The 22,750-nt window shown below is 45.5% G+C and overlaps 1 protein-coding gene across 6 annotated transcripts in view; it reads right to left on the minus strand.

Moving 5' to 3' along the window:
* Positions 1-238: 238 nt before the first annotated feature.
* Positions 239-22,750, minus strand: part of Akap13 (A kinase (PRKA) anchor protein 13) — a 321,318-nt gene continuing 298,806 nt past the window's right edge. For all 6 annotated transcript variants that reach the window (XM_013512533.1, XM_005381591.1, XM_013512532.1 and 3 more), the window contains 14 exons: positions 20,378-20,503; positions 20,145-20,262; positions 18,762-19,010; positions 15,446-15,522; positions 14,662-14,843; positions 14,455-14,537; positions 11,878-12,072; positions 9,963-10,124; positions 9,245-9,315; positions 8,779-8,823; positions 7,468-7,515; positions 6,747-7,196; positions 5,066-5,405; positions 239-4,357 (listed from right to left, as the gene is read on the minus strand). In XM_013512533.1, the coding sequence (XP_013367987.1) occupies positions 4,308-4,357; positions 5,066-5,405; positions 6,747-7,196; positions 7,468-7,515; positions 8,779-8,823; positions 9,245-9,315; positions 9,963-10,124; positions 11,878-12,072; positions 14,455-14,537; positions 14,662-14,843; positions 15,446-15,522; positions 18,762-19,010; positions 20,145-20,262; positions 20,378-20,503 (2,196 nt within the window). In that variant the 3' untranslated portion in view covers positions 239-4,307. The remainder of the gene's footprint in view (positions 4,358-5,065; positions 5,406-6,746; positions 7,197-7,467; positions 7,516-8,778; positions 8,824-9,244; positions 9,316-9,962; positions 10,125-11,877; positions 12,073-14,454; positions 14,538-14,661; positions 14,844-15,445; positions 15,523-18,761; positions 19,011-20,144; positions 20,263-20,377; positions 20,504-22,750) is intronic.

Here is a 22,750-nt window from a genome sequence, read left to right on the forward strand (position 1 = left end):
GTTAATTTGCAGCAGCTGCTTTTGTTTGAGGGTGGGATGAGACAGGAAGCTGACAGAAAAGGCAACCTAACATTGAAGTACACCAGTAGACTGGACTGCAAAGGCACTTTCATTGCACTGACTTAATGGCCACGCAAAGTTCTGACTGTGGAGGCCTGATCACTCATGCACCCTTGGGGTCTTGAGTCTACTTCCAAAAGTCTGCTCTCTGCAGGACAGAAACAAATCAAAGCAACCATCAAGACTTCAAAGATTTATTTTCTTTTGGAAAGGGCTGAAGGGGACTTTACAAGAGTCTGAAGCCAATAACTAGAAAGGAAGATAAATAAAATACAAAGCCAGTACGTTGTGGCAGAACTCCAGAAAACACTGAAAAAAATCTTTACAGTTTAAAACTGCTCCACTTTATACATAATTACAAATTAATATACAGCATCTGGGTTTTAACCCATTTGTTATTTAAGAGGGGTTAGCACAGAATGTTCATACAGCATTTGCAACAACCAACAAGAGCAACTTCCCCACCTTTCTGCTACAGGGCAAGGGGCGCCGGCACAGCCAGGCTCAACCCGGCTACAAGCCACGCCAGGGCTGCTCCTGAGTGCCCTGGGACCCCATCCCAGTGGGTGGTACTGAGGACTGGGGACAGCTCCAGGGAAGGCCTAGGGTCGGGGTTCTGGGTTTCCCAGAGGCCCCAGGGGACAGTGGCTCCCCCTGGGAGGGCAGGCCACGCTGGGCACTGCCCATCCTCAAACCTCAGTGAAATGCAGAATGATTGATGGCCTGCCAATCTCTTGACAAACCGCAATAGATAAGTGTGTGGAAAGGCCTTTTTCTCTTTTTCTTCTTTTTGTGGCATTAAAATACTTTTCATTTCAAAACCTGGCCAGCAGGTAGTAGATTCCAAAGCTCTGGTTAACTAGGAATGTTATGCTACAATGAAAGAAAAACTACGAACCCAAACCCAATGACCTGCCCTCTTGGTCTCTGGGAAGGTGAGAGGAGCAGGGCTGGAGGGACAGCTCAGGACGCAGGTGCACAAGGCAGCCGGGCCTGCTAGTAAGGGAACAAGGGCACCTCCGTCATGCCAGCCAGATGGTCACCTTTAGGCACAGGGGTGGACGCCTTCTGCAGTGCCTGGGGCCACCTCAGACCCACCCTCTCTCTGCCACGGACGCCCCTCCCCAGGACTGTTTATTCCTGCTCCTAGGCTGCTTCCTCTGGGCACAAATGGCCACCCGTCCTCAGAGTAAACTTCAGCGCCGGGCAAGTACCAAATCTTTCAGAAGAACCGGCAGCAGGAGGGCACTAGGGACGAAAGAGTGCAGTACAAAGTACCTCTGTGGAGGTGTTTTCTGGCCCACAAGATTATGCTTCCACCCTTTATTTAAGGCAGGACCTATTTATTAAGCCCTTGTACACAAGACCACCACACTGTTCTCCAAGAAAGGAACACACAAGACCCCAAATGTCTCATAAAATACGTGCTCCTAATATTGAGGCCTGGGTAGTAACGGGGGAAGATTTTAGAGGGGCAGCTCGTAGTGGTATAACCCTGAGACATGGGCAAGGCGAAGGCAAGGGTCGTACCTTTTCAGGAAAGTCTTGTTAAGGATTTTCTTCCCCACAAGCCCGCTCTCCTGGGGGCAGAGGGAATGTTGGCAAAGGCCGGGCATGGCAATTTGCGTGTTTTAACCTGCTCCATTTTCCAAGAAGAAAACAAAGTTAACATATTTGATTGTCTCAAAAATGGAGCCAACTGAGGAGAGAGCGTTTAAAGTGCACATCGCCCAATCGGGAGGACAACCACTGAGATGATTGCAACTGTCAGGAGAAGGTGCAGTGTCCTTCCAGAAGTTCACTAGAAGCTGGGGGCTGGGGCCAGTATTTCCATCTGTCCCCAAGACTCAAATCACAATTTCAGACATCTGTTTTCTTTAGCATGCTCTCCAGGCCCCTGGAAACCCACCCTGCTCTTCGGAGAAAACTCCCCCCGGGCCACAGACTGGGGAACTAGCGCAGTTCTCCAGGCACCAGCAGAAGCACCACAGCAGCAATCCCAGGTGATTCCCAAGCAAAGCAGTGCGTCCCGGAAGTCAAATCTGAAGGGGAAGAGAGGGGCAGGCAGGGGAAAGCACAGTTCCTGGTAAGAGGTTCTCTCTCTGCACCACAGACTCTTCCTGGGGGAGACTGGCAGCTCGGGGTAAGTCAAGACTCGACCTTCTGAGTCCCAGCTTGTCCAAGCGGAACCTGACCATACTGTTCTGTGTTAGTGAGGTGTGGGCAGAGGTAAAATCTCCCATTTTAAAATGACCTAAACCACCAAGGCAAGGGCAACATCACAGCTAGTGGGGAGCAACAAACACTCGAAGATCAAAATCACGTCTGCAGCGATGCGCAGGACCTCGGAGTCCACACCGCGGCCGTGAGCGCGAGTCAGCCGCCTGTGCACGGGCCGCGCAGGGCCGCCTCCGAGCCCACTTTCTGGGAGCGCGAGGTGGAGCCCTTACAGGTCACTCAGGGCCAGAAACGCAGCCAGCCCCGTGGGGTCTGAGAAAAGTCACGGCAGGTTCAGCTCTAACTCGGAGCTGTGTGGACTGATGGAAGGAAGCAGCTGACTTTTTGCTGTTCAGGGTCTTTTAGTTTCATTTTAAAAATCAGCCGGATTTGGCCTCAAGTCTAGGTCTGAAGGGTGAGAGTTCTCAAGTGGTAAGTTTCCTAACCCTCAAGGAAGGCGACATCCCTTGGTGAACGCGTGAGTGGGACAGAAGGCCCTGGACCCTCCCCAGCCCCAACCCCAGACTCCAGCTGGCTCTCAAGGCACTTGAAAGGCGGGAGTGCGCAGCACGGGCCGCCACTGCACTCCGCGCCCATCAGCTAGGTTACACTGCTGGGTGAGAGCCGGGACACCCTAAAAACACAACACAACACAACACACACAAATAAATAAAACAATTTAGGCTAAAATTTAAACCAGACCTCTTTCAAATAAACTGAAAGATAAATATCTCCATCTGCAAGTCCAGCTTGCAATTCATCAACAAGCACCAAGTTACAGATTTTTGTCTTTAGAAAGAAATGTTCAAAGCCTCATGGTTCTGAGGGGCAAAAAGCAGGAACTGAAGGCCACCTGCGAAGCACAGAATTTCCAGGTCTCCTCTGCCAGGAGGCTAAACGGCAGCACAGGGAGCCTCAGAGGGAACCCTTACCACGGAGCTGGCCTGCACGTACAGCAGTGAAAGCCTCAAGCACACACAGATCAAAACACAGCGGAAAGGGAGAAGAAAAACCAGGCAGCTGTGAGACCCTCGTGGGTACAGCGTAACTCACACTCAAAGGACTTTGGGTTGAAAGTTTTTCAGGAAACCGCGTTTTGCTGAGGGAGCCTGACACAGAACGAGGGAGGCCGGCGCGTCCCTCCTCCGCACAGGGGAAACCGTACACTGGGCCTGACCCTACTCCTGGGCCCACTGCTTGGCCAGTCGTCCGGGGGGACCTTGAGAGGCTCAGGCCACAGCTGGGTTGTGGGTGAGAGGCTGGCAGCTGCTCGGGGTGGGGCCCACTGGAGCTGTCACGAGGGCTCCTCTGAGTGGTCAGTGACTTCCAAAAAGTGTCACACTGCAGGCTAAGGGCGAGATGCCCTCTATACCCTCTGTGCCTAGGACCTGTAGGCAAGAATCTTGGAAAAGCCATATGGTTCTTCTGAATTTGAGGAAATACTATTCTGTGAGTTAAACCAGGGAAACCAAGATCAAGGTGTATGGATTCCTATCCCTGGCTTCGCACCTGTCTGCTACCCCTGCAAAGATGGAATGAGGAAAGGGGTGATGCATGCACAGAGTGGTTTAGAGGGATCCCATCCCTGTGGGCTAGGGGGTGAAGCGGAGGCCCTGTGGCCCGTGGCTGTCCTGGGCCGAGTGGAGCCGGGTCACTGAACACGTGCACAGATGCAGCCCTCCCTACACGTTCGGTTCTGCCGTGTTCCCCACATAAAAGGCAGACCCTTCGGGATTCCTGGCATATCCCAAACTATCCCCTGTACTTCTGGGGCCACAACTTTCCGGTTAACAACCCGAGCAGGGCCAGCCCCAGCCCTGATTCCCGGGCAGTCACAGATCACGGCTGGAGTGCAGTCTGGGCCTCCTCCCATGCCAACACTCAAGACCATCTGCTCCTTCTCGTGCAGGACCTGGGACACCCAGGAGGACTGGACACTGGGGAGCAGTGGATGTCCAGTGTGGAGACTTGTGCATGAGGGGCATGAGGAGAAGCAGGCGGGCATGGCGGCCGGATTTGGAGGAAAAGGGTCAACAGAAGATCTCCTCACCCTCTGCTGATGCTTCTGATGCAAGGCCATCTGGAACAGTGAAACCAAGAATGAAAAAAAAATCCCGAAAAGCTCCCTTTCCACCTCACTCCCTCCTCTTGGGTCGAGTCTGCTATGGTGCACGAGGTATCTGGCTCACGGGCAGGGCGCCTCCTACACACTGGGGGTTGTAGGCTGAACTTGGAACTTTCAGTTCAGCACTAGAATTTATCAAGAGGCCTGAGAAATACAAATTTCTCTTTAACCTCCTACAAAAAAGGCAGAGCTCAATCCTGTTAAGAAGGAACGGACTCGCATGAAACAGCACAGGATGAGGTGGCATGCGGTACAGTTTAACCACAGGCTCTGGGGACCACTGGCGAAATAGTCCATCTCTGGGCTTCAGTTTCTTCATTTCTCCCAGCCGCCAGGAGCATCTCCTTCATACAGTCACTACAAGGTCAAACTGTCAAATGCGACTTGTTATTACCAGTTCCTGGACTAGGTCTAGCCAAGCCAGGAGGGCCTGCATCAGTTCATTTGAGTGAGTTCAGGTTCTTGAGTCTAAAAAACTAGGAATTGCGCCCTCCACCTGGCTCGTGTGTGCTGATGCTCACTGCATACACATCCCATTCTTAGCGAGTGGCTAAGATCAGAACGGTGACAGCCTGGCTTTTCTGCATCTGAACTGTGCCCCCAACCGCTATGTGCTCCCTTCTCCTTAGAACTCACAGGCACTGTGGGGTATAGGGGACTCACCGCCAGGCTGGGAGCGGCTTCCTTTGTTCTTCTTCTTTTTCTCCTTCTTTTCTTTCGGCTTAGTCAACCCAAACAGGCGGGTGGAGGCAGAGGTGGAGGCGCTTGAAGGGGCCTGGCTCTGGCCCTCTGGCACTCTGTTCGTCTGGCTAGTTGAGCTCAGTATGTGAAATGGCCCCTTGTCTTTGTGTGTCCGAGAGATGCTATTCCTTTTGGGGGATACTGAAAGTTCTGAGTCCAGTGACCCTGCCTTGGTCACTGAAGGTCCACAGGGCAAGGACGACTCCTCAGGACTGGGAAGGAAGGACGGGATCCTCATGAGCTTGGTGTGTGGATGTGACACCTGCAGTCAAAAGAAGGCATCTTCAGCTGGAGGCCATCAGCACCCCTGTGCTCACTCTGTTATTACTGGCTGAATTCAACTCTGTGTGTTGGTGGGTCCACCCACTTCCCAGAACACTACAGAACTCACTGTGAGAGGGCTCAGAACTTCTCTTTCATTTGCTGGCCACTTCCCAGTAGTATCTCTGAACATATTAAAAATATCACCTTCGATACCATTAATATTTTTATTGCAGGCATAAATGTCAATAACAAAGATTAATAGTACCTTTAATGGGGCTGCTTAGAAAAGATCTCCTATTTCATTCCCTGGAGAAATAAGGAAAGCTATGTATTTAGCTTTCCAGATTTACACAAGGATATAGATAATTATTTCAGGGCAAAGAGATTATAGACCTCTCTAGGTTAAAGGGTAAATCCTGGCTAAAGGTTAAACCAAAGGTAAAGAGGATCATTCGTCCTGTGCTATCTCTGTTGCCTGCAAACCTTTCACTGTCAAAGCCCCACACTGATTTTATTGGAGAGAAATGGAATCCATCTTTGTGTCATAAAAAGCAACAGAGCAACTTGTTGCTGGATATTCTAAAACCCCTGCAGAAAGTGAACACTGCCCCTCCCTCAGGAAGACACTGTTTTTTCTTCCATGGTTCAAGGTCAGTCGAAGAAATGTCGGTATGACAGGAGTTTTAAAAGACGGAGATTCATGCACAGCCAGGCTCTCCATCTGCCACACGAGTCCACTACCCAAACAACCACGGAGTATCACTCAAGTAGACATGGAGCTGGTATGCTGAGTCTGCACAAACAGCAGCTCTGCACACCAGGCCCAAGCAAGTTTCATCTGCCCAAGACGAGTGGCTGCGTCCACCCACTTGCTGGGCTGGGCTCTGTCCCATCATTGATGCAGCTGACCCTCTGTACGAGTCCTTCAGGAGCTCCTGCAGCTGAGACACTGACTGCTGCCTCTGACCAGAAATGCTGCAAATTCCAGAGGCTCCTTTATCCTTGGTGTTGTCCTCATCAGGCGCAAGTTCCTTTAGGAGGGGCCGTGAGACAGGGCTGGCTCCCCAAATCCTGACTGCCACTGTCTCAGACGTGCTGAGGCTACTCTAGTCCACACAGGGGTGGCGGGGAAGTGCCAGTCAGCTGGAAAGGGCCACTGACTCCTCTGCCTCTGCCCATTCCCACTCTCCAACCTCCTAAGATGATGGCTAGAGGCTCACTCCCTGCCACAAACTCGGGGCAGAGCAAAGGGTGTAAGTGGGTGTGGCATCTCTGCTCCCTTCCCCACAGTGCAGGACATGCGAGCTGCCCTCCTCCCGGCTCAGCAGGCTCCTGATACCTGACACAAGTCCCGCTCCATCTGCCTCTGGCTGAACTGCTCCATGTTCCGCCGCAGCTGCTCCTGCTCCCGCTCCAACTGCTTCTGAGCTGTGCGCAGCCGCTCCAGGTCGCACTGGTACACGCCCTTCTTCTGCTGGAGCTCCTCCCAGTCCCTGTCCAGGTCCCGCTGCCCACGGTGCACCTTCTCCTCACGCTCGGCCAGCCGTGCCTCACGCTCACGCAGCTCCCTCTCCCGGGCCTCCCACTCGCGCTCGCGCCGGCGCTTTTCCTCCAGGTGCTGGGACTGCTGCTTCTGCAAGTTGGCCAGGTCCTGGCGCTGCTTCTCCAGGCTGCGCTGCTTCTCCTGCTCGATGAGGGAGCTGGGGCGGGACACGCTCCGTGTAAGTGCCCTCTCGGTCAGCACCAGCTTCTGGTCCTCGATGTAGCTGTCCTGCTGCAACACCACACCCTGAGGGAGGCACACAGAAGACAGCTGTGCAACGCTGGCTGTGGAGGAGCGTTACCTGCTGAGGCCCGTCCTGACTGCACACCTGGGGGCACTGCCACACTGCACCCTCTTACGTTTTAAGGGTGTGAGACTTGTCACCAAGCTGAGTCTCCAGTCTACAACAGCTCGTCAACTCCAGTACCCACAGGACTCCAGGCTGGGACTCTATTTACCCATAAGAACCTGCTCCGTCCTTCACACAAGGACGTGCATGATGAAAGAAGTCCCATACCTGCAGGGTGCTGAGGAGTTCATGCAGATGAACAATGCTCCGGACAACCTGCAAAAGGAGCAAAATGGAAACCAGGCCTTCATGAACTTCCGAATCCATCATGCTACACGGTTATAAAACCCTTAGATCTTATAAGGGGCTTCAATTTTACTGAAATCCTTACAGTTGAAAGTATCAAGGGGCATTAAGCAAGCAGAAGTAGCCAAGAAAAAAAAAGACCAAATAAAATAATGTGTTCATAGGGAAGTTACCAGTATCCACTGCGAAGTTTCTACTGTTTAAAGGGACTAGAGTAAAAGTGCTATATACACTAGTGTAGAAAAGAAAGCCTACAGAAGGCCTTAAAAATTCAGTATATAAATACCTGGTCTAATCAATGGAGGAAAGGAAGAATGTTAAATTAACTGTTCTGAGAAAACTGTTCACGTTAGTAGAAAACATTAAATTGGGACCTTGGTTCACACACCAACAAAGGATTTGAACAGATTCATATGTTAAAGGTAAAAACTGAAGCATAAAAGAGTTAAAAGAAAATATGAGAGAAGGCTTTCCTAACACAGACAAGATCGAAAAAGTAATGTGAAAAGCAAAGGAAAAAAAGTCAAATAAAAAAAAAAATCACTGATTTTAAAAAAGGTTTATGCCAGGTGAGCCTATAATCCCAGCTACTCAGGAGGCTGAGGCAAGAGGACCTCAAGTTTGAGGCCAGCTTGGGCAACATAGTGAGGCTCCACCTCAAAAGAACAAAAAAAGCTCTTGTAGATGATTAGGGGAAAGAGAAGAGAATTGCTTGTATTTCTGTCACAAGGCATTTACAACAGAAATACAAATGGCCAGTTACATGAAATATTAAAAATAACGCGGGTCCTGTGTGTACAGCAGCTCAGTCTGCAGTAGAGCCAAGGCTGCTTTGCGTGCACAAACCCTGGGTTCAATCCCCAGTACGGTGGCAGTAAAAGAAGAAATGCCACTTGAGCTTACCCAACCACAAACAGCAATGAAAACAGGAACATTGTTAGCCTAATGATAAGATTCCTCCAATCCCAAGTACTGGGGAATGAACCCAGGATCTGTGCGCTGAGCTACCTCTCTGTCCTACTCTGCCTTACGTTTAAATTTTAAGACAGGCTCTTGCTAAGTTGCTTGAGTTGGTCTTGGACTTATGATCATCCTGCCTCAACCTTCCAGTTGTGTTTTTTTGGTGGTACTGGAGATTGAACCCAGGGCCTCGTGCATGTCAGACAGGCGCTCTAACACTGAACTACATCCTCAGCCCCAAATACTCTTTGTATAGTTTAACAATGTCCTTACCTCACTGTTTCTTTTAAGCGTAAATACTAGGTTAGCATTTCCACCCTAAAAAACAAAAAAATTATGTTTATACACATGAAGATCTTGATGTAAAAGTTATATTCAGTGCATTTCTAAGTTACACTATAGTTTCCTATGGTCTCTTTTCTACCATAAATTCTTACTGCAAAGATCTGAGGTTGAACTATTTGTTACAGAAGTTTGATGAACAGACCCAGTTAGTGGGGCACCTAAGCAAACTTAACGAAACTGGTCCCGCTAGGGCCATGGTAACTCAGGAGTGGGAAGTAAACGGGCTTTAAATTGGCCAGGCCAAGGAGCCAATAATGTGGGACTCTCAACTGTAGAGTTTGTTTTGTAAAATGTGCTTTCTCCTGAAAGTTGCCAGTCAGGCATGCAAAACAAGACCGAAGTGCAGCACTTTGAAAGTTTCGAGGAGGTTCACAGTGTATCTACAAAGCAATACCTTTTTAAGACCGCTATCTGACTCTGTTCTCCTGAGATCTTGGCCATCATCTCCTTCTTCCTTTTCACCTCCTGAAAACAAGCGAAGAGTACAGTGTAGCTAGTTCAAGGATATGACATTTATAAATCCTATTAATGTCAAAAAACTGGAAGCCACTTGGTGGCAACTAAGCCATCATTAATAATTTCCATGAAGAAGAACTAGAAGCAGGAGGGAAAACAGTATCATTTATCCAAAATGCCTGGGACCAGAAGTGTTCTGGACTTTGGACCCTGGAGTATCTGCACACATTACTAAGGTATCTCGGGCATGTGTACAAGTCAGAAATTCACGGTTTTACAATGGTAATTTTATACAGCATTTTTAGTGTGCCTGCATTCTGACTTCAACCTGTCACCTGAGGCCAATTGTAGGATATTTCACTTGTGGCAACATACTGGCATTTCAGAAGTTTTAGATTTTGAGGCTCTTCAGATTTTGAATTTTGGGTTAGTAATGCTTAACTTCTATTATTATTCAAAATATACGTCCAACAGATTTTTTTGATTTTTGGTTTTTTTTTGGAGACAGGGTCTCACTGTGTAGTTCAGGCCGGCCTGTAATAGATTCTTAGTGTTTCACAATCTCATTAAAACACACGCTGGTTGAACTGGAAAGGAGGTAGAGCTGGCAAAGCCCAGGTCATTTTACCTATGTGTGCGAGTCAAGGATTGCTCACCTTTAGTCACATTCATCTGATGGCTGTCAAATCCTCCAAAGGTCTCTGCTCTCCGCGGCAAGGACACAGGGCCAACCACGGCTTCTTGCTCCATAGAGCTGCTGACAGTCTGGGCAAGTGTGCCTCCCAGGCTTCCGCTCACCAGCCCCTGGAGGAGCTCCACTACAGAGAGGAAACATACACACACAGCAGTGTCATGGTAATGTATGACTTCCCTGACCAGAGTGTCTCTGTTCAGGGTTTATGTTTTTGTTAGATTCTACTGGAAATTTAAACTTTACTTCTACAGATCTGGAAAATTTTAAGTGGTCCAGGGAAGGAAAAAGTAATTTCATAGAAGGAGACTGGCTTCTGGAGTTAGATCCAAAGGAGCCAAAATATAGTCTTTCGAAAGTTTCAAGGCAGGCCAGTTTGAGAACAGAAAAATGGTAAGGTGCTGGCCTCTCTGATACTAAATGGGCTTAAGGGGCTAAAGAAGTCTGAGCACGTGAATTCTAAACTCCCACTGTCCTGGGTTCTCTTGTGGGGCAGGGCCCACGGAGCTGTGAACATGTCAAAAATGGAGTAAATCTGATCAGGAGAGAGACAGAGGGAAAAGAGGGCCAGGTGGACTGAGGGGGGTCCGAGGCAGGAACTCTCCTGACAAGCACCATGAGACACTACGTAACAATCATGCCGGAGTGCCACAGGGTGAGAGGACCCAAACCTAGAAATTTAAACTGATTTCCTGCAAAGATGAGTAACAGAAAAATACTGACGTCAAATCCCATACAAAGGTAGAGGACAAGGTTTATAACCTCCCCACAGATACTACAAGCAGATCAGGAAGGTGTATCCATGAAATAAATGAGCCAAACACATTAAGAAAAATGACACGAAGCATGAAAAGACTAAAATCAAAATTAGAAAAACACATGCGATGGCAAAACCCAAAGAACTGGAGACAAAACATAGAAATGATAAATCAATGTGGGATTAAAAAGGTTTGATAGGTGAAAGAATATTCAAATATTCAAAAATGACATAACAAGAACACAAAATGATCCACCAGTGGGTAGCGGAAGTTCTTGGAGGAGAAAATCACAACCAGGAAACATGGAAAACACTAAAACCAATTCAGGAATAATCTCCTGAAATCAGAAACATTTGAAACCACACATCAAAACAAGGTCACTGTGAACCTGACAGCAACGCAGAATAACCAACAAGGCCCAGTTTAGAAAACTACTTGGATTTAAGAAAAGAAATAAAAATCCTTTGGGCATCAAGGCAAAGAACATGTGACTTATGTCGGAAAATCAAATTATCATCAGCCTCCGACAGCAACGCTTTAGGCCATTACCAAATGCAGTAATATCTGAGAAAAATTAAACATACCAGGTGAAGAAAATATGGGCCAAAGATTTCATATCTTACAGAAGAGACTTTCAAGTGTAAAGTATACAGATTATTCCCAACTTGTAAAAAACTCAAGGGATATTATTCTGAGGCTTCCCAGAGGCATCAGCTGGAGCTAAGTTTCAGATGTCCAGAACTGCCACAGGGGTACTGAGCTATGCACTGGTGGTGAGCGCCAATTACATGTGTCTATACAGCACAGGCTACAGATCAGGGTCACAGAGGACAGAGCATACATCCCCAAAGGGGATGATATGTGAGTGGTGATTACTGATAAAACCCAGAGTCTTCATTCCTTGAGAAGGAAGGGACATACGACAGGGACAGAGCATACGGAGGGCCTTTTGGGGTATCTGGCCACGTTTTACTTAATGTGGGTAGTGTTTATAAGGATGTTCACCTGGTGATTTACTCAGGTGAAACACCCATTCTGGCTGATTTTCTGTATTGTGCTTTATTTTACAGACACAAAGTAACACCGGTACGTAGATGAGGAGCAGTGCTGAATGTAAATTACCCTCATTTATTGCACTCTTCATTAAGGGTCCTCCTTTCAGCGCCTCCTCTGTGTTGGAGCGGAAAAGGGTTCTAGGACTTTGAGCTGGGGAGCACTCATCCGACAAGGGAGTGCTGCACTCGGTCATGTCCCGGAAGATCATCTCCTTCTCTTCCAGGAGGAGGAGGATCTGCTGGTCCTTCTGTTGTAGTTGTTCTGCAAGGTGGATGGAGAAGGCAGCATGATTTGTTCAGCATTACAACAGCATTAAGACATAAGCGCCACCTTGTGGTAATTTATGGAAAGGGTTTAAGACAGAAAATGGCTCCCTGCCCCTTCAAGTTTCTGCTCTGTAATTCTTTTTGTATTTCTATTTTTTATTTTAAGGATAATTTTTAAGAAGTTAAAAAAAATTAGAAACGATGAAGAATTTCAAAAAACAAGATGGTATGAATTCAACCATGGTTGTTATATCGCATATTGTTGTCTTCAAAGTAGTTGTTCAGAGTACCAGACAAAAGCATGCAAAATTGGTCAAAAAAAAGTTCAGCATTAACTGTAATTTCTACTTAGTAAGCTACCTTGGGTCCTCTGGCAAACACTGGCCTATCTGACATAAGTATGCCCTCTGTTTCCACTTCCCCGCCCCATTTTTTATTTCCTTGGCCTAAGCCCTGCAACTTCCCAGCTGCTCTCATCTCTCAACCCTGGCTTAGTTCTAGGTCTTTGTTAAGGATGACTATTCCCTCCTTTGGAAGAGCGTCTCGCCTCCACTCTGAGGACACTTGTTTTCTTCCTCCCAGTCTGTAAGGGTCTGCGGCCAGAAGTGGTGGGCCAGAGCTGGACTCTGCTCTTGGCTCCATCCTGGGTGGCTTTGCACACCTTCCACACTTTTCTGCTGGGATCTCTGTCATTCCCTTGGCTTCGGCTTCAGGAACCACCTACATGGTCATAATTCACAAGCACCCCAAATGCTACCTTTTCTCACCACCAGCTTCCACCTTCAAGTGGCCACCTGTGCCAAGATGCCTTGTTCTCTGTGTCTGAACCCAATCTGTGTGCAGGCCTTGCTGCCCCACCCTTCCTGTAGCCTGTGATCTCTTCCTCAGTCAGCAGCTCTTCATTTCAGGTTATCCACGCTACAAACCGGGACAGATTTTGTTTCCTTGCCCTGTGCCAGCACCCACACCCAGCTGGCCAGGTTTTAACAACTTTATTTCTCGTATCCCTCTATCCTAAAATCTCGTATCCATCTACCCAATATCCTAAAAGCCTCCTAATTGGCCTCTGTGCTTGAAGCTGTTTTCCTATTCTTTCAAGCAATTCTCCCAACGGGCTTTAACACATGCTAAAAAAATCGAAAATCATTCTTTTATTTCAAGACCTGCCGCCTCCCCAGTTTAAGCTCCTGTCACTTAGCCCTGACCTTCCAGAGACACGAAACCTGCCATCCTTTGGCAGGCTCCTCGAGTCCTTTTCACCTTTGCACATGACCCCTAATAGTTGAGACCACTTGCTTTTTCAGATGTAATCAGGTATGAGCTTCTTGGTGGGTCTCACTAGAGACAGGATGAATAGAACCCACACACTTCATGTATGCATATGGTCCCATGAATCTCCCTTGCGGGAGTGGGTCTTCTCAAATCTTTGCTTCCTAGCAGTACACCTAGCCAAGTGCTTAACAAATGTTAACAGAAGGAACATTTTATATTGTCATCCTATTCATCCTATTCATAAATATAAGTTATTTATATCCAATAACTTAGATATAAATCTGGCCAGAGTCTAAACCTGCCCATCTTGTTTTCCCCTCTTTGATGAAGCAGAATGCTACCACTTTGAATAGCTTGAAGGAATAACTTAACTTCTTGAAAGCCTGCACTTCTTTGACTGCCAGCTTGATTTTTACTCAAAGCACAGTTTTTACTTTGGAGCACTCAGTAAGTCCCTAGCAAAGCAGGAAGAATGCCAGGCCGTACTGTTTTTAAGACAGGGATTAGGATTCCAGCTTAGTACCTTACTGCACTTTGGGTTGTGTGGCTTTGAGGTCCTCCACAGTCTCATCTGCACAACAGGGATTTGAACACCTGCCTTGCAGTGAGGCTGACAAGACCACTTGCAATACTGGTCCCTGGTAAACAGAGATCAAATATAACCAGGAAATACTTCTCCCCAAGCCACCTCGTAACTCATCTGTGAATGTACGGGTAACTGAGAAAGCCAGGGACTGGCAGGAGAATTAAAACAGATTAACCAGGAAAGATTTTTCCTCAAATACCTTCTTCTGATTGTTTAATCTTAAATGTGTCTATAAAATTTGGGAAATTCTCTGTGACAAAGTACAAAAAACACAGCAGGGTCTAAGAGCAATGGTACTAAGACAAGACAATTAATGTTCCCTTGACCTAGCACTGGATCATTCTTACTGCCCCTCTTTGTCAGGACTTTGGTGTTCAAAGCTATTTGTCTCCCTGCAGTCGAGGCCGCTGCGACAGCCCTGGAACTGAGCACAGCCAGCAACTCTGGACACCACTAGCTGCCTTCTGCAACTGCAGACGGTGCACAGACAAGGGCCTCACACTGCTAAGAACAGTTTACCTTTTAGCTCCCGGGTTTTGGTGTCCATCATCTTCTTTTCTTCCTCATTCTCACTAGGAATTCCCTCATCTTCATCTCTGTTTCTAAGCAACCAAACAAAACAAGATGAAACAACACATTTCTAAGATGTCAATGACTGCCTGGTCTATTATGGGACATAAAGGTATTAGGAGGGCTGGGTAGGTTGAGCCCTGGTGACTTGCTTACAGGGTGTTGATTGTATCCTGAATGATCTGAATCCAGCTGTTGCGCTCTTCTTTGGAGCTGGCATGTACCTCGACCATCTCTGGGTCTTTTACTCCCATACTGATTAGAAACAGACCTTTCTCCTCATGTGCCACTTCTCTTACAATCAGCTTCTTTAAAGAGATCACTGTTGATTTCTGGTCCTGGAAGAATGGGAGGACAAATGTAAGAAATGTCTAAGTTTTAACACTTAAGGATAAATTTCATCTAAGGTAAGAGCAGATGCCGTTTTAAATGCATATAATTTTAATAAAAACGGTAGCTTTAGGATAAAGAGAAATATCTCACTATTTCATTCAAATTTTGATGAACAATAATAAAGGATTTCCAAAAAAGGAGGTGACAGTTTACGGGCAGAAAACTTCTGGTTGTGTTTTCTACGTGATGAATCTTTGCAAGTTCCCCATCGAAATACTGGTCAGCATTATCACACATAAGCATCATTTTGAGGGTCAACAGGGTGAGAAATACTCCAGTTACAGATCTCTGATTAAATCAAATAAGCAAATACGTTCAGGGTATGCAAAAGGATTATGAGGGAACAGAAAAATAATTTTGGCAGTAGGGAGAAACAAAAAGAAAATCACAAAAAAGGTTTGTAAGAGATTACTCAGATGACTCTGTCCTGAATAAATTACCTTTCAGAGGGTGGGCAAACCATAACAGAGTGTTTACATTCCATACCTAACCTAGCCATTGTGAATACTATTCATTACAAACAGAAGAAAATAACGACTTCACTTACCAGTGATGCAAAGATGTATTTCTGGTCTTTTTCTTGAAGGAAAACTAAAATGTCAGTGAGCAGAACTGCCTGAACCTCTGGAAAGAGGAAATGGGAAAAAAGAACAGTGACTACTTAATAGTTAATCAGAGTCAGGGTTTGTCTTAGAAGATTTTAAGTACTCATTCCTGAGAAAATATATATTATAAGGCAAAATTTTAAAGAGTAAAACCCTAATCCTAAGTTTCAAAACTGGACTTCTTCAAGTTTGGCACTGTGGCACATGTCTGTAATCCCAGCATGATGGGAGGTTCAGGCAGGCAGATCACAAGTTTGAGCACAGCCTGAGCAACTTAGGGACTTACTGTGATTGTCAAACAAAAAGGACTAGGGATGTAGCTCATTGCAAAGACCTTGATATCAATAGATATTAAGCAGCAACCTATTAACAAAATATTCAGTAATTCTTTCTTAAACTGATTATAGTAATGAGAAACAGCAACCAGGAAAGCTGGCCAAAGGTGATGTACAGAAATGCCCAAGTCTAGTGAAAAGTAGATTTCTCTGACACAAAAGAGTAAGAATGGCCTCTAGACACAGCCTTCAGCCTCCTAAGCACAAAGAAATACAGGGCCCACCCCAGCCCCCACAGGCAGTAGTCTACTCTTCTCCTTCTCTATACCACGGCAACAGCCCTCTCTTCCTCTCCATCAAAACCAAAACCAAGGGGATAGGTGTATCTCAGAATGCATTCCTAGCGTGTGTGGAGCCCCAGGTTCCATCCATAGCTGCTCCTCAAGCACAAAACGAAACAGAAGACTTTCCTATTGCTCCCTAATGGACACTGTGACATCTCCGAGTCACTCTGCAAAGTGTAGCCTACGATTCCTTTGGGGAAAAGGATGCAACTAATTTACACAGTCCCTCTTGGTCTTTTTCTTTAATCTCTGCCCCAGCTGGAATCCCTTTTCCATGGAATTGATTGTAAAGCTATGAAAAAATGGAAGTGTTTGACTCCTGGGGAAGTCTAATTTTTCAGCCCAGACTACAGTAATTTTCCAAGCACTATCATCAGTTTTGACAAGTTTTTCTTTTAAATAATTCACATGTCTGCCAAAAAAATCTAAACAAGTTTCAACTTTGTTGGATCCTGAAGTTCATCTGCTTATTCTCAGTGGATCAGAGAAAAACAATCCCATTCCTTTCCAAGGGTATTCAACACAGTAATGGCTGTTCCTTTCACGAGTACACCTGGAGTGAAAAGACTGAACACCAGCTCCTATCTCCACTGAAGGTACCAAACCAGAAAACCTACTATTTTGGTTTAACCACAACTCTATTCTGACAGCTGAAATCTATCAGTTTTAATTATGGGAATGAAGACATTGTCATGTAATGTAAATAATAAAGCAGTGGCTCCAGACAGCAGCAGCTCTAGAAAACCCAGGTCCTTGTAAGAGGGCAGGTATTTGTGAATGGCCAGCTGCTCACAAGACAGCCTCAAAGGGGCAGTGTGGGAAGAGGCCCAAGTTTGGGCCTCTTTATGCTATCACATAATAGCTGGCTGGTGGAAGCAAGGGCCATCTCCTGCCTCTGGCATACCCCTGACTTCGTTTCCAAGCCTTCTATTACAGTGCAGGACAGGTCACTACTTATGGAACAACTTGAGAACTTCCTGAGACCCTGTTACTTTCAGTGTGAGACCCTGTTACTGGCCCTGGCCAGTGTGAGTCTCTTTCCCGCTTAAAGCCCAGTGGTGAATGCAGCCTTCGCCCACACCCATTGGGGTACTGCCTGCCAGCCCGCAGCCTGGAATGTGCTCCACCATTGGCTGGCTCAGGAGTTCCTTGAGGCCTGCTGCCCACTGCTGCCCTTACTTGATGCCTGTCTGAGAGGCCCGGCTGCCTACCATCAGTTGCTAGGCTTTCCTCCTCCATGCTTCCAACTTATTCTCACCTGGCACCAGGATCAACTTCTTCCTACCTGCCGGGCACCTTTCTCTCCATCCTTTAAGACTCGTCTCTACTGCTGTTCCCACCCCTCTTCTACTCCAGCGCTTGTCACTAGCCAGCAATGGCTTCTTTATGTCTCTCCACTCTGATCCCAACATCACTCATGGGAGAACTGAGCTGACTGCCTGGGACTTCTGTGCTAAGCACGTCCACACTCTACACCAAGGGTGCTCAGGTACATGGACAGCAGCTGCCTGCATCACTACACCTCAGAGACCAGAGTGGCTATGCCAAGGGGGTGACCCTCAGCTCGCTAAGGCCAATGACAAGGGGGTACAAGGCTGCTTGTGCAGCCAGAGCTCACAAAGGCCCACCCATTTGGTATTTGTGTGTGGAGTTCACTAGCAGAACCCTTGCTTAGCGCATGTAAAGCCCTGATACCCAGCACAACAAAAGCAAAATAACTACTCGCTTCCTTAAAATTTGCCATGGCTGAAGATTCTTTTTTTTTTTTTTTTTTGTCTTTTTGAGACAGGGTCTTGCTAGCTAGTTCAGGCTGGCCTTGAGCTCACTTTGTAGCCCAGGCTCGAACTCACAAGGATCCTCCTGCCTCAGCTTCCTAAGTGCTAGGATTACAGGCCTGCGCCACCACACCCAATGAAAAGTGAAGATTAAAACCAAATGGAAAATGGAAAGTATTTGATGGCCTCTTACTGTATAAAAAGTTACAAGATATGAATGTCACAAAGTATAATACAGATACGAGTTAAACTCCCCTTTCTCTAAGTCTCAGAAGCCACAAATCCCAACATCTCTGGGAACAAGTGATATATTTCAATTTCACAGACTTCTATCAATTGTCACTGACTGTCTTTTCCTCCTGGCAACTGTTCTGCCATAGCCATAATCGCAGCGGCTGCTCATGTCTCAGAAAGGAGTATGCTCTTATTAACAGCTTACAAGTAGGTATTAATCTTTTTTTTTGGAGACAGGGGTTTTGCTATGCAGTTTAGGTTGACCTTGAACTCCCTACATAGCCCACACTGGCCTCAATCTCCTGATCCTCCTGCCTCAGCCTCGCGAGTGTTAGGATTACAGGCATGTGCCATCACGTCCAGCTTACAAATTAGTATTAATCTATACCTTTTGGGTTTTTTAAAAAATTTTTTCCTGGCTGCATTATTTCTTCTTCTCCTGTATTTCATATGATTTTGTAAATTATTGCAAACTAGTCTTTTTTGACAAAACTAAATGGTCACTGATCCTGGGTTATATTTGAATATGACTCTCTAGAAGAAAATCTGATGAACTTCCAACAAAAGGGCGTGGATCCTCCCTAATCTCCTGAGGTGCAACAACTCGTACCGAAGCGAGCAAAGCTTTACCTTTCAACCTTCCTGCTGTGCTCTTCAAAAACACACTCCCATCCCGCACCAGCTTCTTCCGCTTCAAATCCTCCTTGGCAAACATCTGGCCGCTCTTCATCCTCATGATCGACTTGCTATCTGTCTTCGTATAGATCTCGTTGAGACGCACTTTCTTCTCATAACTTGCCACTTTGCTGTCCACAGCTCCAATGACATCCTTCACCAGGCTCAAAGACTGAGCCAGGTCATCCTGCTCAGCTTCATTGTCTTGGGAGGGAAGGGCAAAGCTGTTTTTAATGGCTCCTTTCAGACCAGAATGAAATGGGAAGGAACTGTGCTTTCTTGGTCTACCACATCATCACTTTCCCTTTGCAGTTACGCTATCAGAGTAAAACTAAAGGGGCACAGGTCACGGGTCTATCTTTCTGGCTGTCATAAATTTAATTCTAAAGGAAGAAATTCTACATGGTATGGATGACATGCAACTATATGCTCCATTCTAAAATATAAGAAATCATTCTTAGGAAAAGCAGTAGAGAGAGGAGCAACGTGTTATTTATGTTTATCTTACCTAATCTTTAATATAATCATCTTATAATCTTTAACTGGTTGGAAGCAAGAATAGCCAAGAGAGAGGAAATAGTAAATACTGATTAAATGAGAACCAGCAGCAATTCTAGACTTCACAGAGGAACTGCTGGCATAGCAGAAAATACCGCCCCCCCCCCCCCGGTATACTTCGGTTTGCTAGTTGCCCAGGTAATAGTTCTTGTTCCAGTTCTGGTTGCTCCTGTCTCTTAGAAATGGCTGGTCACTGTGATGCACATTGTATACACCAAGCCCCAATTGACAAGCCATTCTGCCTCTGTACTTCCTGCTTGCTTAACTCGTGTAGGCCCCTAGATCAGTGCGCACCAACATAAATAAATCTGCCTCCAAATCCTGGGTGTTGTTTTGGTGTTTCTGCTTGCTGCTGCAGTGAGACTTATCTGCCAGTCTAGTGATAAGGGCAGTAAGTTGTTCAGGGTACTGAGCTCTGAATGGCATCTGTGAGTACTTCCTTTCCTTCTTGCTGTCAGCCATCCAAATGTCTAGTGACAGCGTTCTCAGTTTTCACTCAAAGATGAAACACAAGATCTCTTTTAGATTGACAGTCTATGAAATAGTTCCTCTACACTGGTCTCTAGTGTTACTGGACGTATAGAAGCAGACCACTGGCCTACAACGACTAAGGTTTTTTTTCAGGCTCTCACTCTATAATTCAGATTGCCTTTGAACGCACTACATAGTCCAGGCTGGCCTCGAACTCACGGCGATCCTACTGCCTCAGCCTCTCAAGTGCTGGGATTACGGGTATGCATCACCATGCGCAGCTACAGTAAGTTTAAAATGGAGACTCACCTTTAGTACACTGCAATATTCGCTGGAATAAAACCGGGTACTTGGTGATCCGCTGGGTTACAAGTAATATGCACTCCGGGATTCCAAGCCTCCTCACCACTGAACTGCTCATCTTCTTCTACAAGGTAATAAACAAATTGTTAGGAACTATATGAGGAAGATGACTAGCTAAAACCCACAATGATGTACTGTTCTTGACAGTCATGGAGATGTCCATGTGTCACATTCAATACCTTCACAAAGGCCTGAAAACGCTTATCCTTTGTATAAAGGTCTTTGAAGTAGTTTACAGACTGGTTGTGTTGCCCACAAAACTTGCCATATGTCTTCTTTAAACGTTCTGCACTCTCACCTGAAAACTGCAGAAAAAGGAGAGAACAATGGTTATGCTATAACTTAGTGCGAAACCTATGTTACTAGCTTGTAAAAAGTTTCCATTCTATTTGTAAATGTAAACTGATGCAGCCTTTTCATCCAAAGGCTATAGTTCTCATAAGACCCAACAATCTCACTCCTAGGTGTATACCCTAAACATACAATAACCAAAAACTTGTAAACCAATATTCACGGCAGCATTATTCATAACAGTACCCAGATGGAAATAATGACTGTTAACAAATAAAAGATGTTATCCATGCAATGGAATATTATTCAGCCATAAAAAGGAATGAAGAATCATTACATGCTATAATTTGTGATGACCCTTCAAAGAATTATGCCAAGTAAAAAAACAACACTCACAAAGGATCACATATTGTTTCACAGGGATAAAACAGTTAATGATTGCCTAGGACTGGTACAGATGGTGTTTGTGGGATATGTGGGTGACTACTACTGAGTGTGAGGTTTTGGGGGTAGGTACCAGGAACTGAGCCCAGGGCCTCTGCACTCAGCTACACCCTTAGCCAATTTTTATTTTTATTTTTGAGACAGGGTCTCACTAAGTTGCCAAAGTAGGGCTCAAACCTGCAATCTCCTGTCTCAGCTGCTCATAGTGCTAGGGTTATAGCCATTCCTTTTGAGATAAACATGTTCTAAAACTGACTGTGGTGATGACTGCCTAATTGTAAAAATACTAAAAACCATTTCACTGTACATTTTAAATGGGTGGATTTTATGACATATTTTATCTCAATAAAGCTGTTACATATATTTAAGAAATAAAAACTTACAGAACTTATTTACCAGCTCTACAAAGATTACAAAATGTTTTCTTCCATTTGTTATGAACACAGTAGTAAATAAGGAAGTTCACTAGAAATTTATCATGTGACCATGAGTCTTAGAAATTTGACCTTAATAAATTAGATAATGTAGATACCAGCAACAGGTTTCATTATCTAGGGATCTGATTATCCAACTTCCTTCAGGGAGGCAGTTCTAATAATTCTGCATGGCTCTTAAATCACTCCCAAATGTGTGCATTCTCAAAGGTCCATCTGAGGATATGTTTATGTTGGCGTGAATCAGTGAGTTTATGGGTGGAGTTTATATGACACATGCCAAGCACTGATTTCCATATACTGAAAAATCTCTGGAGGCAACACAAATTTATCCTTACCAAAAAACTTGAAGAAGACTCAGGACAGCTTTTCCTTTATTCATTTACCAATGGATAAGCTGAGGCAAAGAGATTGTAAGTTATCTGCTCAAATGGTAAAACAAGTTCTCTAAAGGGTTTCCTAGCAATGGCACAAACTAGCACTGAAGATTTTAAGGGCTGTATACAAATATAAGGAGCTATAAGTGATACATACAAGCCAAGATTAGACAAGGCCCCTATGCAGGTCCTGAGGGCAGAAAGAGAGAAACGAGAATACTGTTAAAGGGGATGTTTCGGGGAGGAACGGTCCTCATTTGTAGGTCTTTCTTTTTGGTCCCTGTCTTTTACAATTACCTTGTTCAATGTCCATCTGGGAAATGCAGTGTACTACACAGAATTTGCATGTATTTGAAAGCATGTCTTTTTACTTCTAGAACAGGAGCTCACTGGGGCAAATGTCCAAGCCATACTTAGTCACATGAGTAGTCTGACCTGTTATTCAGGAGATACGCAGTAAACACTTCAAGAGTGAGAGAACATACTATTAAAGTGATGAAGTGAGGGATATGGGCTCAAAAATACAAGGAAAGGACAAAATTTCCAATTCTTAGACAAATGCTCCAGCAATTACACCTTTTTTCTACATAGAAGCAGGGATTTGCCGGAGAAAAAGATTGAGTCACATGCTTGTGTTATATCCATTTCTGTTAATGTTATACTTGTAACATTTTTTAAAAGAATTTTTTTGTTTGTTTGTTTGTTTTTCTTCTGGTACCAGGAATCGAACTCACAACCTCGTGCTTGCCAGGCAGGCACCATGCTGCTGAGCTAAATCCCCAGCCCCTAAAAGAATTATTTTTTAAAGAAACATTAAAAGCTGCCTATCACAAACATCTAAAATTGCTAAAATAATTTTTAGATGAATTTTTGGATTGGAATGAAACCATACCACACCCTTGGTGAAAATAATCAAGAATACATGTTCTATGAAATATTTCATAGTTGCTTAATTTTCTGTTTCCACTGGTTTTTAAATAAATGGGCTTCTTCTGATTTGAGCAAT

Source organism: Chinchilla lanigera, unplaced genomic scaffold (genome assembly GCF_000276665.1).
Source record: "Chinchilla lanigera isolate Chin_1 unplaced genomic scaffold, ChiLan1.0 scaffold00015, whole genome shotgun sequence".
NCBI lineage: Eukaryota > Metazoa > Chordata > Mammalia > Rodentia > Chinchillidae > Chinchilla > Chinchilla lanigera.